We start from the raw sequence: 14,375 nt of genomic DNA, 5'->3' as shown, positions 1-14,375 counted from the left end.
TTTAATCCCCTAGAAGGGCATTTGTGAAATTAAAGTGGGAATTTGGGTCAATGAACTGTTTGTTCATGTGTAATTTGTCGGAGCATTTAATAAGAACAAACACCATATACATGGAACGTTACGTCATTCACAGAATATCAAATTAAGACAACTATAGGTCTCTTTAAGTAAATGAAAAAGTCTCTCTAACTAAATTGAAAAGGTACCAAATATGGTACCGGTAATATGTGAAAAACAGAGCTGCTGAGCACTAGAGCAAAGGTTTATAGAATTTTCTCATTGTGTAATTATTCAAAAACAGAATTTGCCAAACATAGAACAAAGAGCCTCAAATACATTATATTGAATAGAAACATTGCACCAAATACAAAACTGCACTAAACATTAAAATGTTTCAGATACAGAAACACTTTATACCAATTGCAGACACTTCTTTACAAATACACAATTTACTCCATGGTCCATACCAACTACAGAACAATTGTATGTTGCACCAAATACAGAATAGCTAGATCATATCTACAACATAACACACGTCCCCATACCAAATACAAACAACATACTCCATACCAAATACACAACGAATGTATTGCTACTATACACCAAATACAAAACCATGGGAAAAACAACACACATATTATACTTCATACCAAATACAGAAAAAAAACTCATTTTACTACACCAAATACAGAACATTGCAGCACCAAGGACCTATGCCAAATACAGGACACTCAATGCAGCACAATACAGACAGAATTATTAACACTGCAGCATCCAAATATGTCCATATCAGTGCAGGAATCTGCACCACATAGTTGTAGTTGTTTGTTGATTCAGTGCTGTACCCTGATTATGTGTCAGTGGTATGAATGGAATGCTATCGCTGGATTGTATTTGATCAGGACAGGCCTGTGATAGCCTATGTAAACCCTCCACGTCACTGAATCGTCACTGGATCGGCTCCCTACCCAGATAGATGGTATCACACAGGGTCCCATCTCACCCACTTATAACCTAGTGTCCCACTAAGTTGTCAAGGGGAATGATTTGTGATAACTCTGCTTTCCATTTTAATATCGCCAAAATATTATAATGATATAGTTTGTTGATGTTTGGAAACGAGATTGAGGTTTATGACATACATGTAGAATGTATGATATGGCTGTTTTCAAGTCATCTCATTAATATTTGTTTCCTTTTAACACTAAACATCATTCTATCCATACAGTACATATAAGTATCATATAAATTCATTTAAGTTTCCCAAACCCAGTACTGGTATTTGCAACTATTCATACTAGAAATTAACTTTTGTTTTTACGGTAGTTGAAATGAAGTTTTTTCAAGAAAACTTTTTACTTGCCAAAAAAAAGGAATGATTATTCAAATGTAGGATTTTATCTCAAGTACTCTGCACTTTCAGTGTGTGACCATCTTTTCTTTTAATCTTTGCAAACAGTTTAAAGATTACCATTAACTTGTTTTTAGTGGCCTAATTCCACAAAAGCCTTTTATCACATTATTTTTTGGAAACTGCCCGCCTGTTTTGGCGAAAACACCTTTAAGAGCAGCATCCATATCTTCTGTTTGTTCAAGTTATTCCAGAAACTCTTGGAAAAAACAAGCTCATCACACTCCATGCATGGTCCATCTTTGGAATTTTCATGACATTGCCGTCAGGAAAAAATTCAGTTTCATGCGTATTGTGTATAGAGAAACAATGATGCCAAATATTTCCTTTGCAACTGTTCAGCAAGAATTCAAAGTCAAAGTAGTTTTTTTTTCTTTTCCTGTGCAGTAGTGGTATTTTAGCTGTCAAGCTTGAACTGATTTTTTTTTGTGCTCGTAATATATAAGTACAGTTAAACTGAGCTAGCAGGATACAGCTATTTTTACAAGGACAGCTACTATTCAACTATTATTATATGTTCCTATCCATGACCTTTTTTTTTTTTTACTATTAATTATCTACAAATTAAAAAAATTTCAAACATTTCGATATCTGTGATCAATCGAAAGGAAGAACTTTGGTATATATTTTAAACTTCAATTTCCAGAAGAAAATGCCATAGGTTGCCTGAAGCCTAATTCTATTATGAACTGCTTTGAAAATATTTCCATTCAATGTTTTTATTACCTCGCCTTTCAGCTCGGTTTGATCAGTTCAATTTTATCCATTTCTATAGGGTCAAGCTCTTTCGCTGATTTACATTGTAATTTGATACATACCAAGATTCGTCAAACACATTAATATCTTTTTAAGAATAGAAAGATCTAGAGATTTTTTTTTTTATCTGTATCAACATGAACATGAAGGATTCGCAAGAGTTTTAAACTCAAAACAGGGATTTTTGTGGCCAGAAATGGTTGATCTTTTCTTCAAAAACTGTTCTCCAAATTCTGTTACTTCTTTTAAAAGGGATTTAAATAACGGGGATGGGATGTGTTACTGCATGAGCTTGGAGCATCTTGTTCAATGTTTAGATGGTGGAAGAAAAAAGGAAATCTTTAAAAAATTTGACAAGAATAGTTCCTTATTTATCATTTCATTGGTTCGGTATCAAATTGAGGGTAAAATGATTATAAGGAATTCGATCGGTGAAAACTGAATCTATTCGGTAATTGTGTTGAACACAAAGTCGAGAAATCGGTTCCTTTATAAATGCTTTTAGATCCGTTTTATTGGGATTATTGTGGAGATAACGTCACTTACATGTTTTGTATACATGCTCGCAAAGATTTGTTTTCGTTTCCTTCTGACATAAAACATCTGTGCCATTTGTGATATGAATGAAGGACGAATTTTCGTTTAAAAATATTTTCCATGATTGGACTTATCATTGTATAAATGGGGAACATTGTGAAGTCTGCAAGTAATGTTTATCCCAAAAAGGAGTGTTATGCTGTGGGGGACAAACCCAAACTGGGGAGGGGGTCCAAAAGAAAGAAGCAGCTACAGCAGCAGGGTCAGAGTTCAAAAGCTCTTGAAGGTAATGGGCACCCTCCCCTAAATATTGGAATTGATTTTAAGATGTAGATGTTTTTGGTTTTTTCTTGAAGTCATCTTTGCAAGCCAGTGTTTTTGGTTCACTCCACTCTCCAAAACTGGAATGGGCTAAAAATCCGTGGCTTTCAAAGATGTGTAAAATGGAAGACAAAAATTTGGAACATATATCTCTTTCATTACTTAAAAAATGTGTTAGTATTGTGGTAGTATCATAAGGATTAACATTACAGGATTTATACTTTTGAATTTGTTTTTCAGCCCAGACCCAAGCCACTGCAGAGCTTGACTTTCGGCCCTCAGCGGAATTCCCCGCCCTACAGTACCTGGACAGTGTGGACCCAGGGAGCAGGGCCGACCGGGCGGGGCTCAAGACAGGAGACTTCATCCTAGAGGTATGTCACAAAACATCCCCCCCCCCCCCCCCTTAGAATTTCTTAGACCATATAGACTGCTCCCAGTGACAAGTCTTTGGGCAATCTTTTTCTTTTCTTCCTTTTTTCTGACTCAGAGTCTCCCCATACTGTAAGACTACACAGAAAACCCTAAGTGACAAGTTATTTGACATTCTTTCTCTTTTTGTCTGCCCTTTGGTGCCATAGACAGGAAGCATGCCAGAATTTTATGACTGAAAAATTTCACAAAGATGGCTGCCGTGACATTATGTTATGGGAGGGGAAAGGAAGTCTGGATATATTATTGTCCATTGTTTGATCTAACCAGTTTTGTACAATTGATTGTGGCACTAGCTGCCCTGCTTCTCGGAGGGGGGCAGTGGATTACCATTATCTTGTTTCTTAATACAAGGAACACAAAAATTTCTGATATTTCTCTTTGGTAAAACATTTAGAATAACAGTATTTGGAATTTGAACTACCTATAAATGCAAGAAGCACTGTAACTTAAAAAAAAAAAAGAAGTTTATTACTACTGTAGCACTATTGGGGACTCATGTGTTGACAGTAGAGAGATATTAAATGGCCGTTTTACCAGTATATGTCTACTAATTACACCTATAGATTTTGGAGTTAACCTACTTATTAACTGAATATACTTGACAATCAAACAACCAGGTTGATGTGTGTATATATAGGTATAGATAGAGGTGATAATAGACAGGGAAGAGCAGGGGTTCTATTGTACAGCACCATGTTACATTGTGTAATTTGTCAATCGCGAACCTTCTGTTGCTCGATCTACCATCTGTGTATATGTTAAAAGCTTTGTTACTCAAACATAGACTACTCAGACGCATATAACATTTATACGATATACAGTTGCTAAATTCAGTCTCAATGTTGGGACAAAAATACGAAGCTAGAAAAACTATGTAAATATTTAGCTATTACAATATACAACATGTGAATTCAGTCTCATCAGACCAGTGTTAGATGTATAACGGCAAAATGCAAAGCTAGAAAAACTTTATAGATTAAGCCATTCATAATATACCCAGTGAGTTCAGTCTCATCAGTCCATTGTTAGAAGTTGGGGCGTTGTCTCACTGACCCCATTGACTGTCGTGAGACTACATAGTGTTTACATTTTGTTTACTTTGGCGATCGTCAACAGCTGGAGCTATCGCACGGCCCATCAGAAAACATAGCGATAATATAAAAACGTGGTCGTCTTTTCTTCTAACGTTTCGGTGATTATATATGGTCTGATTATTAACTGATTTCTTGTGACTGTGGTGTGTATATATATGGAATATTTTCATTGTTATAACTAGATCAAATCCACTTCTCAAACCCTAATATATTTGGAGAGAATTTTAATTTTTTTTTTTTATTCCAACTTATTTTAAGTTAAGATTTTAAATCATCATTAAGGGGAAATTTTAGCCAGTGGTTGCTGCCAAGCTCGTGTTCTTTCCACAATTATGTATACACAAATTGAACTGTCATTTCATAAGTAATGGTGCATGAGAGGTTTTTTGTTGTTGTCTTTCTGCGTTATAGGAATTTTATTGACCTTATTTCTGTCTCCCTTCCGTGCCATCACTTCTTGTTATCTATAGATCAAAAAGATCAAAGAATTGACGTAATAAAATTAAAATAAAAAGCATATCGTAAACGTTAATCGACTTTCTGTGTACTTCACCCACTAAAGGGCAACACAAGGTGTATTAGTAATATTTGTAAACATAACATGTACGGAATTGCAAATTCACACTCTCCTCTGAGATTAGATTTCGATCGGAGCTAATTTGCTCAGTGATTAATTTCAACAGGTACGCCACCTAAGCCCTCTTCATCTTTTGTGTTAATTTTTCGATATGTCTTTTACACATAGTTGGAAGCGTTTCAGTTGAATGGGGTTATACATATACCCATGTCTTAACACGCTTTGACAGAAATTTGGGTGAAGATATCGATCAAGAGATATGTGTATAAATAACGGAACTGTTATTAAAGTTCGCCAGGGTCTGCTAGAGATGGACAAAGATCACTGCTGACCTAAATTTTTTGTATAGGTTTGGGAATGTCTCACTTACAAGGGATTGGGGTTATCAACATGAGTTTTCAACAGCTATTGAAAATTATTGAATGAAGTTTACCATTATTTTGGGACTAAATATGGGGTGAAATTTTTTTGCCAGAATAGATGTCTTATTATAGAATAGATTGTGAGGTTTCCCATCAAGATTTGATACATTACTACATACATGTATATTATTTTCCAAAAAATAATGAATTTACTGATAACTAATGATCAAAACTTATAAAATGAATAGTACATGTATCTGAATTTAAAGTAAATTAGAGGAAACTATTTAAATCTTAAATTGTCTCATGACACACAGGAAAAGAGACATTATATTTGGTTGATACACAAATAAAACTGTTACTAATATGTAATCCATTGGAAAACATTAGACACATAGTACAACCCTAAGATATGGACTTTCCTGGGCCTTACATGGGCCATATTCATTTAGATGATCAGTTTCTCATCTGGCCTCTACTATAGTTATGGCGCAAAAAATGTCCCAGTTATATGCATGTTATGGAATTATTTGTCATCATATACTATAAAACCATGTCTTGATGGCCACTAGATCCGTTTGATAAATCGGTTCCCATGCAGTTCAGGAAGAGTCAATCATGATTTATAGAATAGCGTAAGAGCTAGTGCAGGATGGCTGAAGTTTAAGAGAGTTGAAGTCTCCCAAGTCTCCTATTTATAGACATTTTCACCTCGGATTTGATTTGATATGTGCATATTTATTAATATTTACTAATCTTTGACAAGGTGGCGTTATTATTATTGCGTTTTTATGAGGTTTAGGGTATTTTAGAAATTATGTATTTATGAGGAATAAACCTCAGAATTATTATTGTTATCCTTACGAAGAGTTTTGTTCTTTGAATGGGATTATAGTGACACTTGAAATATCTCTCCATCTCTTGAAGACCTCTCTCTTTCACAAAACAATATAAACTGAAGTCTAAATGCTATCGATTTGCTGGATGTCCAGTGATGTTTCTAGTGATTTATAGTGCTTAGTAGCACACAATCAATAGTCTTTTACCTGTCCCCTCTTGTCTAAGCTTGATGGATTGATCTGGAGGCCTGAAGTCAACACCTGAACTGAAGCTGTGGCAAGCTTCTTTTTGTGGCCGTGGGACCTGCAGTCATCTCGGCCATTAAGTTGGGGGTCTGATCAATAGATAAAGATGGGAAACTTAAGGTGACAGAAATCAATTGAAGTTAGAGGCATTATCAGGAATATGCCAAAAATCCTAGTGGATTTGATTTTTTTTTTTATTTACAATATTGCACTTACAGCAGGTGTTGACTGCACCAAATTTGCACCCCACAACCCCCCCCCCCTTCCTGTTACTAACATTAATTTGTCATGAGGTGATAAATTGTCCGAATATTTGATAAATTATTAAAACTGGACAGTCCTCTTTTATTATTAATTTATAAGATGTGACATGTCTTAGTCCACTACAATATTGAATTGATGTAGAAATTAAAATTTCAATGTCTAAAACAAATTGAAGAAACACAATTCATATGTACTGTAATGTAAATTAACGTCGATCCAAACCAATCTTTGTAGATCAATGGAGAGAATGTGGTGCGGGCATCACATGACCGGGTGGTGCAGCTGATCCGACAGGCTGGGGACACCCTGGCCCTGAAGGTGGTCACCGTCAAACCTCTGGAGAAACCGGAGCACTGGCTACAGCACCACAATGGGACCATGACCCTCCCCAACAGAGGTGGTGCCAGACGACAAGGTTTGTACATAAAATGTATCAGATCAAGAATGTATGATGTATTTTTAAAATCCCAAGCTTAAAATCTGGCACAGACGGCATTCAGTGTAATCTACTTTGTGTCTCACTATCATCATTTTTAATATTGTGAAAATGTACAAAATTAATGCAAGATATAATAAACATGTATTAAATGTTTATTCCTGTACCTATATACCCAACCAACCCAAACATATGTTTCAATTGTGAAAAAGAGTTCTGCCTTTGTTTTTCGTTTCATAATTGCAATTCAATTTGAGTGTTTCTTTTTTGTACTGTGTATGAAGACTTTTAGATCATCCCATTTTGATTTTCTGTCTGTAGCACCCCAGCCCCCACAGCGAGACCCCCAGACTTCCCTGTCTGTTGGCAAAGCCCAAGGCAAGCAGTATGCCGAGGGCATGGCTGAACTAGGTATGTATATATATATACTGGGATATAGAGAAAGACTATAGAGAGTGCATGATATTAATAGAGACTTCTGCAATTAATTGGAAACCATTTTCTGTTCTCCCTATTTAACAAAACAAAAATAAATTGAAATTGTCATAGCTTGTTACTCCATGTAGCTATTAGCATCATTTTCATGTGCAAGAGTTCTGTCCCTTTGAATGCCTTTTATTTAAAAGAGGACTGCAGAGGTATTAACTCTTTGGGCATAAAAGTGGTGAGATTTGGGAAGGGATGGTGGTCAAACTTTATTTCTTACGTAAAAGTTAATCTTCTCAGGGTTTTGAACTTTTGGGAAAAGAATTATCCAATGAATTTAATGAACAAAAATTGGTTTAACTTTTTGATTGAAGTCTTCAAAGAGTTTTTTTCCTGAGTTTTGTTTATTAAAAACTGTTTTCATTTTCTATAATTTTAGATAAATTCCTTCAGTCTTTAATACATAAATACATAGTCATCTTCTATCTTTATTTATCTAATTGAGTGAAATGTATGAAATGAATAAAAAATCAGTTTTAGATTGAGTTGTCATTTCCTGTAGTTTCTTTGACTGATCAATGTTTTGTTGACTGTACTAATTTTCCTAACAATTAAGGTTTGATTTACGTTATGTTTGACAGAGAAAACTGTGCAGGAACTAAATTCTTCTACAGAGGGTAAATTCCCCCCTTTAATATTGACATTGTGTATTTTTAGACATCAGTTTGGTGTTTTTTTTCTAACATTTCTTATATAGCTTAAAACTGCACACATTACATGTAGTGGTAACTGTTATTTGTTAATTAAAAACATCCTGGTGGAAAAATGTTGTAACCTTAACGGTAATTTCAGACAAAAATTACCATACAAACCCCCTAACAACCTTCATGATTCATAGAGATGGATCGAGTGTTTAGAATATTTATATACATCCATATTATATATATTTAGAGTTATTAATGGTAATTTTTTTTATGAAAATAGAATTATGGATAAAGTTATTTGAAGGTTGAGTTAATTGCACAACATGAACATGAGTATACAGATCTACATGTATATAAAAAAAAGATGTCAGAAGACTTAAAATACTCTGCCAAATTTTTTTTTAGATTTTTAACTAATCCTTGATATAAATGGAATCAAATGATAAATCTTTAAAAGCTTATATATGCAGAATAACTGAATAAAAGAATATTTTGACTGCACACGCTTCTTTAACTTATGTGCCACTATTCTTCTTTGAGCTGAATTCTTTACTAGCTGCCAAAATCTCTCCTTTTCATTTTTGTTGTGTCTCTTGTAGAACATTATATTAAGTACTGGTTTTGTTGTATATATACCCCTGTAGCTTTATTTCTCCAAATATTCCTGTTTGAAATCATTTTCATTGTTCCAGTAATGAGAACCAACTCTTTTTTAACACTTCTCTGCTTCTGGTGCTTCCTAAACATTCTGAATACTTAAAAAAATTGATATTGGAGTAGATTTAAAATGTTCCTAAATACCTTTTAGTAATAATGTAATTGATGATTTTGAATTAGATATAAAGTTTGTTTTATGTATGAACATTTTCTCTGACAGACTTACTTATCTTTTTCAGATCAGCTTGATCTGGCTTTGGCTGAGTACGAAAAACAAACTGTGCAGTCCGTTGTTTCCTCTGAGCAGAAGACGGCGTCCATTAGGAGCAAGCATTCGGCAAAACGGGTCTCATGTGTGGAACTGGACAAGATTGAGAATCCAGACTCCAAATCTGCCACCTCCAAAGGGAAGGCCAAGGACTACATGAGTCCGTCGGAAATCCGCATCCAGAAATACCACCACCAGAAGAAAAATGGAAACTTGGAGAGATCCAGCAGCACTCCCAGTCTTGTGGATAAAAAGGAGGCTGTATACGCTACTCCGACGGTGCCCCCTACTGAACAGAATGACATGGGGCACCGGCGGTCCAGCAGTGGTGCTGCAGTCAGTCACATATACGCAACCCCGGGGGAGAGGCCCAGGGCTCCTCCACCCCCTCCACCCGCAAATGCCATGCAGTCTAGCCCAAAGCGACCGGCACCTGCCCCTCCAAGGCCACAGTCGGAAATTGTTTCGATATCTACAGACCGAAGGAAATCTGCAAGCAGTATCACTGATAGCTTGCCGTCTAGTGACAAACCATCATCCGAGTATGAATCCAGTTTCCGACCTGGAATTTATGCTCAGCTGAGCACCGAACCAAAGATTTCCACTCCCTCTCTTCAGCAAGTGAAACTTCGCTCTCACAACAGAAATTCCAGTCAAGTGTCTCTGCAGTCGAATGATTCAGGTGGAAGCAAGCACAGTGAGGAGAAATTGGGAGTGACATTTGCTGATGACAAAATTCAAGACCACGCCAATCAGTTCCTACAAAAACATCCCAATGCTCAGCTGCTGGTGACAGCAGACGTGCACGCCAAGAACAAAGACAAGAAAGTGTCAGAACCTGAGCCGGATTACGATATTGACGAATCGGATGCAAAAACAAATAAAGTGACTGTTATAAGTGTGGGCGGTGGAATAGACACTTCTAAAAAGTTCACTGTGAAATCGGACATACCATCAGGAGGTGGGGGCAGAATCATTCCCCCACCCCCCTCTGAACCGGCTCCCAAGCCTCCCAGTCATAAACCACCCTCTCCTCTACCAAAACCAGTAAAACAAGACGTAGAAGTGAGATATAGTCCTTTATCTGACAAAAAATTGGATGTGGACTCTAACATGAAAAACTTTGAAACTTCATCAGTGAAATCTGAGGAGCCTTTGTATTCTACTGTAACAAAATCTTCAGAACCGGAACCACCTAAGGCTCCACCAGCACCACCTGCACCTCCACCCCCACCACCTGCACCGCCAGCCCCAGGGGTGTCAGTTCCCGTAGAAAAACCCAAAACACCACCCCCACCTGTCATGGAGAAAAAACCAAAAGCTGCAGTGCAGGGCATTCCCTCAAAAGATATCATGGAGGCTGTTCTTTTAAGGAAGACAAGAATTGAGAGTGAAGGGATGAAAATTTCCAAAGGGCCCAACAAGGAGGCCCCAGTGAAGGACGGTAATGACCTCAGGAACAGAATGCTGGACAACACGCACAGTGCAATATTGGCTGCTGTGGCCAAGAGGAGAGCTCTTCTGGAGGAGAAGGATTCCGATCACTCAGTGGCAGAGGACATCGAAAACCGACTACAGAAAACCAAGAAATTGCAGTCTGCAAAGTACTTTTTCTCAAGTGAAACTATTCAAAAGAAGAATGGAGAAAAGACAAACAAAATTGAAACAAAGGCCGAGAATGGTCCAAAGGAAATTACACCCACCATCGTTAAACCAGCAACACCGACTACGGTCTCCTCCAGAACAACAAAACCACCTAGTCCTGTACCCAGCAAGAAGACAAAACCACCCAGTCCTGCTCCTGTCAGGAAGATTAGTCCACCCACACCTGGAGCCAAAACATTGCCATCCGCTACAAAGTCCACAACATCAGCAGCATCCACAACAGGATTCGCACGAACTGTGGAGAAAACCCAGGCTGCACCAAAACCAATCTATTCATCTTCTGCAAAACCTCCAAGTCCAAAATTGAAGAAGGCACCAAGTCCAGTCCCTGTCAAGAGTCCTGTGGCAGAGACTGCATCCGACAAGCCTAAAGAAACTAAGTCTGAGACTCTTGCCAATACAGAGAAGAAAGAGAGAGATGAAAACGAGGATCTTCTGGCCAAAGCAGAAAAAGCTAGACTGGATTGGCTACAGAAGAAGTCTAGCACTACATCCTTAAAGTCTCCAAGGGATGTGGCCAGAAATCCTAGCAAGCTGAATTCTCCCCGAAGAACAGCCTCGAAAGCAGGTGCTAATACAGAGGGTACCAATGCCAAGAAGGAGACTTCTTCGCCTACCAAGAGTACCCCCAAGACAAATGGAATGACACTTCCATTGAAAACTGAGCCAAACAACACAAGTGTTCAACCAAAAGCCAAGAGCCCAGTTCAGATTCAACCTGCAAAGTCAACGGAAAAAAGTGGGATCACTCCGATGAAGACTACAAAGGAATCCGATTTACTGTTGAAAAACAAAAACATAAGAGACCGCATCGCAAACTTTGAAAAGGGGAAACCTGTTGTGAATGGGAAATCGGACCCCGATTCTAAAATTCCTGTGCATGGAGTTACGGTGGATAGTTCTGTGACGGACAAGTCCCCTGCCCTTCCCCCACCCCCAGAATTTGGGGACAGTGTACAACTGGAAATTATTCCTCCCCCTTCAGGGTTTAACCTGAGTGACAATTTAGAGTCCCCCACCTACAACTCTGCGTTCCATCACAGTGACTCCTCGTCGGTGTCCACGCTCTCTACTCTATCGGACGACCACGTGGACGCTAAAATGAAACATTCCTACGAGGACTTAATTGCCCCGCCTCCACCCGGGTTCGGTGACAATAACGAGGACTCTTTACCGAGTGTCATTCCCCCACCCCCAGACTTTGGGGAGAGCAAAGCTGGGGTGAAATCAAATCAGACTGTGAATAAGCCATTCTTGTCCAAACCTTTGTCGAGTTGGCAGTGTCTGGATGTGCTGGACTGGTTAGATAGCATACAAATGGCCCAGTACAAGAAGAGCTTTCAGCAACACTGTATCGACGGCAAAAAACTGGGAGGACTACAGCGCAACGACTATATTCAGCTCGGTGTGACTCAGGTCGGTCATCGGATGACCATGGAACGAGCCATTAAGAAAGCCAGTAACATTATCACTGGCACCCATTTGTGATTTTTTATTTCACGTGCTGGAGCTGTTCAAAGAAAGATAACTCTTACTTGTTCTGAGTCACAGGAACGTCATGTGGAGAATTTCGCTTTATGTGATTTATTATTTTTTCGTGGAAAAAAAAATTGAGAGGATTCTTTTCATTTGGACTTGTGATCATTTCTTGGAACAAAAATCCCAGTGCTATTAATGTGATGGGTGGTCTTCCATATTTAATATTTCATAACTTTAAGGACATGCAAGACAGTTATTTACTCGGGTTGTGCATATATCAATGTATTCATGTGATTACACTATTACACTATATTAGCCAGTGACATAAACAAAATATTATTATATATATTGTATTCACATATGAATTTATTTTTCCCTTCAGAAAAAAATGTGCCAATGTAGAAAATGAAATATTCTGTTTCCTTTTCTTGATATGTTTATTATCAGATACATGTAGTTATATCCCAATTTCTTTTGCTTCAAGAGCAAACTATTTACAATATGTAAAGCATTATGAAAAAAACTTATATCATTTTTTATTTTGCATTATATCACATATGGAATATGAAAAGCATTACGACTATTTCAACTAATTCAGGTATTTGTGATAAGCTTCCATGATTTTAATTTAGCGCGTGTTTTGTACAGTTATGATATAGACTTTGGACATAAAGAAACAGTCTTTGTGTAGAAGTTGGGTTGAATTCTTAATATAAGGCTGCAAGGAATGCTGTGCTGGCATAGCATCTACAAAGTTAACACACAGTCTCTGCTGCAATTAGGAAAAGCATAGGAGGCATATTGGACTTTCTATAGTTATGCTCCAGGGTTATAGATTTTTTTTGTTAAATTTGCATTTTTTTTATCTTTTATGATAAACCTGGTTAATTATTGACTGAAGTGGTTATTGTCTGTAGTATACAACAAGAAATGAACAAAATATACAAAGGTATTGCATCTGTAAATTGTTCATTTGCTTTCTTCCTCTCATTTTATACTTGTTTTTACTTTTGGATGAAGTTTGCAGGAATTGCATGCTAGGCCCATGCTTCTAGCTTGGACAAAAGTTTACAGATTAATTTTTCTCTTCACGAGCTGAATTGTTGATATAGTGCCATGGTGGAGAAAGAGTTGTCAGTGTTATTTCTACAAAACAACATTACAACAACAACAATAACAAATCAACAACAACACACACACACACTCACACACACAGCCAGTTCATTTTGTTGTATGTATGAATAATTTATTTTTTACAGAAATAAGAAAACAAGTTTACGAAGCATTCTTTTATGGACTCGATTGTCATGTATATTTTGTTTGTATAGTTATATATAATTGTAAGTTAATTTGACAAAAACAATTTACGACATTAAATATTTAAGAAAAAATTAAACCAGTTGGTTTTGTCCCTTTTCTTTAAAAAAAAATGTGGGTGGATTGGTTGTTTGAATGATATCCTTCATTGAAAGAAAATTGACTCGAAAAAGGGGGGGTGTCTTTGAGACAATTGTAAGAAAGAAGGTGTACATATTATTGTTTTCATTTCATTTTCAACAATTTTCAACGATGAAAAAATGTTTTAACAAGGAAATATTTCAAAGACAAGAAGAAAGGAATGATAAACAAAAAACCATTTTACCTACTAAATTGAAAGAATTCTCCATTTAAATAGAATATAATTAAGGTTCTGTATGTTGGTTCAATACAGTGTTTTAGAGTACTAAGCATTAACAGAATATTTCTGTTCCTGACCAAAAAAGTATGATCCCTTAAAGAAGTTTTCTCTGGCAAGAAATTCTGCATAAATTTGATCTGTATCACGAAAACAGAACGCATTTATAAAGGGATGGTAATCCCCCCGAGTTATCCTTTCTACTCTCTCTGTCTATGATAAC

At 36.9% G+C, this 14,375-nt stretch overlaps 1 protein-coding gene across 9 annotated transcripts in view; it reads left to right on the top strand.

Annotated features, from left to right (window-relative positions):
* The window catches only part of LOC128182697 (SH3 and multiple ankyrin repeat domains protein 2-like), a 74,211-nt gene extending 60,338 nt beyond the window's left edge, over nucleotides 1–13,873 (top strand). For 8 of the 9 annotated variants that reach the window (XM_052851417.1, XM_052851416.1, XM_052851422.1 and 5 more), the window contains exons 16-20: nucleotides 3,266–3,399; nucleotides 7,077–7,257; nucleotides 7,600–7,689; nucleotides 8,346–8,381; nucleotides 9,305–13,873. In XM_052851417.1, the coding sequence (XP_052707377.1) occupies nucleotides 3,266–3,399; nucleotides 7,077–7,257; nucleotides 7,600–7,689; nucleotides 8,346–8,381; nucleotides 9,305–12,486 (3,623 nt within the window). In that variant the 3' untranslated portion in view covers nucleotides 12,487–13,873. Of the gene's footprint in view, nucleotides 1–2,874; nucleotides 2,991–3,265; nucleotides 3,400–7,076; nucleotides 7,258–7,599; nucleotides 7,690–8,345; nucleotides 8,382–9,304 lie in introns of all 9 variants that reach the window. The other variant, XM_052851424.1, reaches the window with a different exon arrangement.
* Nucleotides 13,874–14,375: the final 502 nt, after the last annotated feature.

Source organism: Crassostrea angulata, chromosome 5, assembly GCF_025612915.1.
Source record: "Crassostrea angulata isolate pt1a10 chromosome 5, ASM2561291v2, whole genome shotgun sequence".
NCBI lineage: Eukaryota > Metazoa > Mollusca > Bivalvia > Ostreida > Ostreidae > Magallana > Magallana angulata.
Note: the sequence above shows the minus strand (reverse complement) of the source record. Positions and strands in the feature narration are given on the sequence as shown.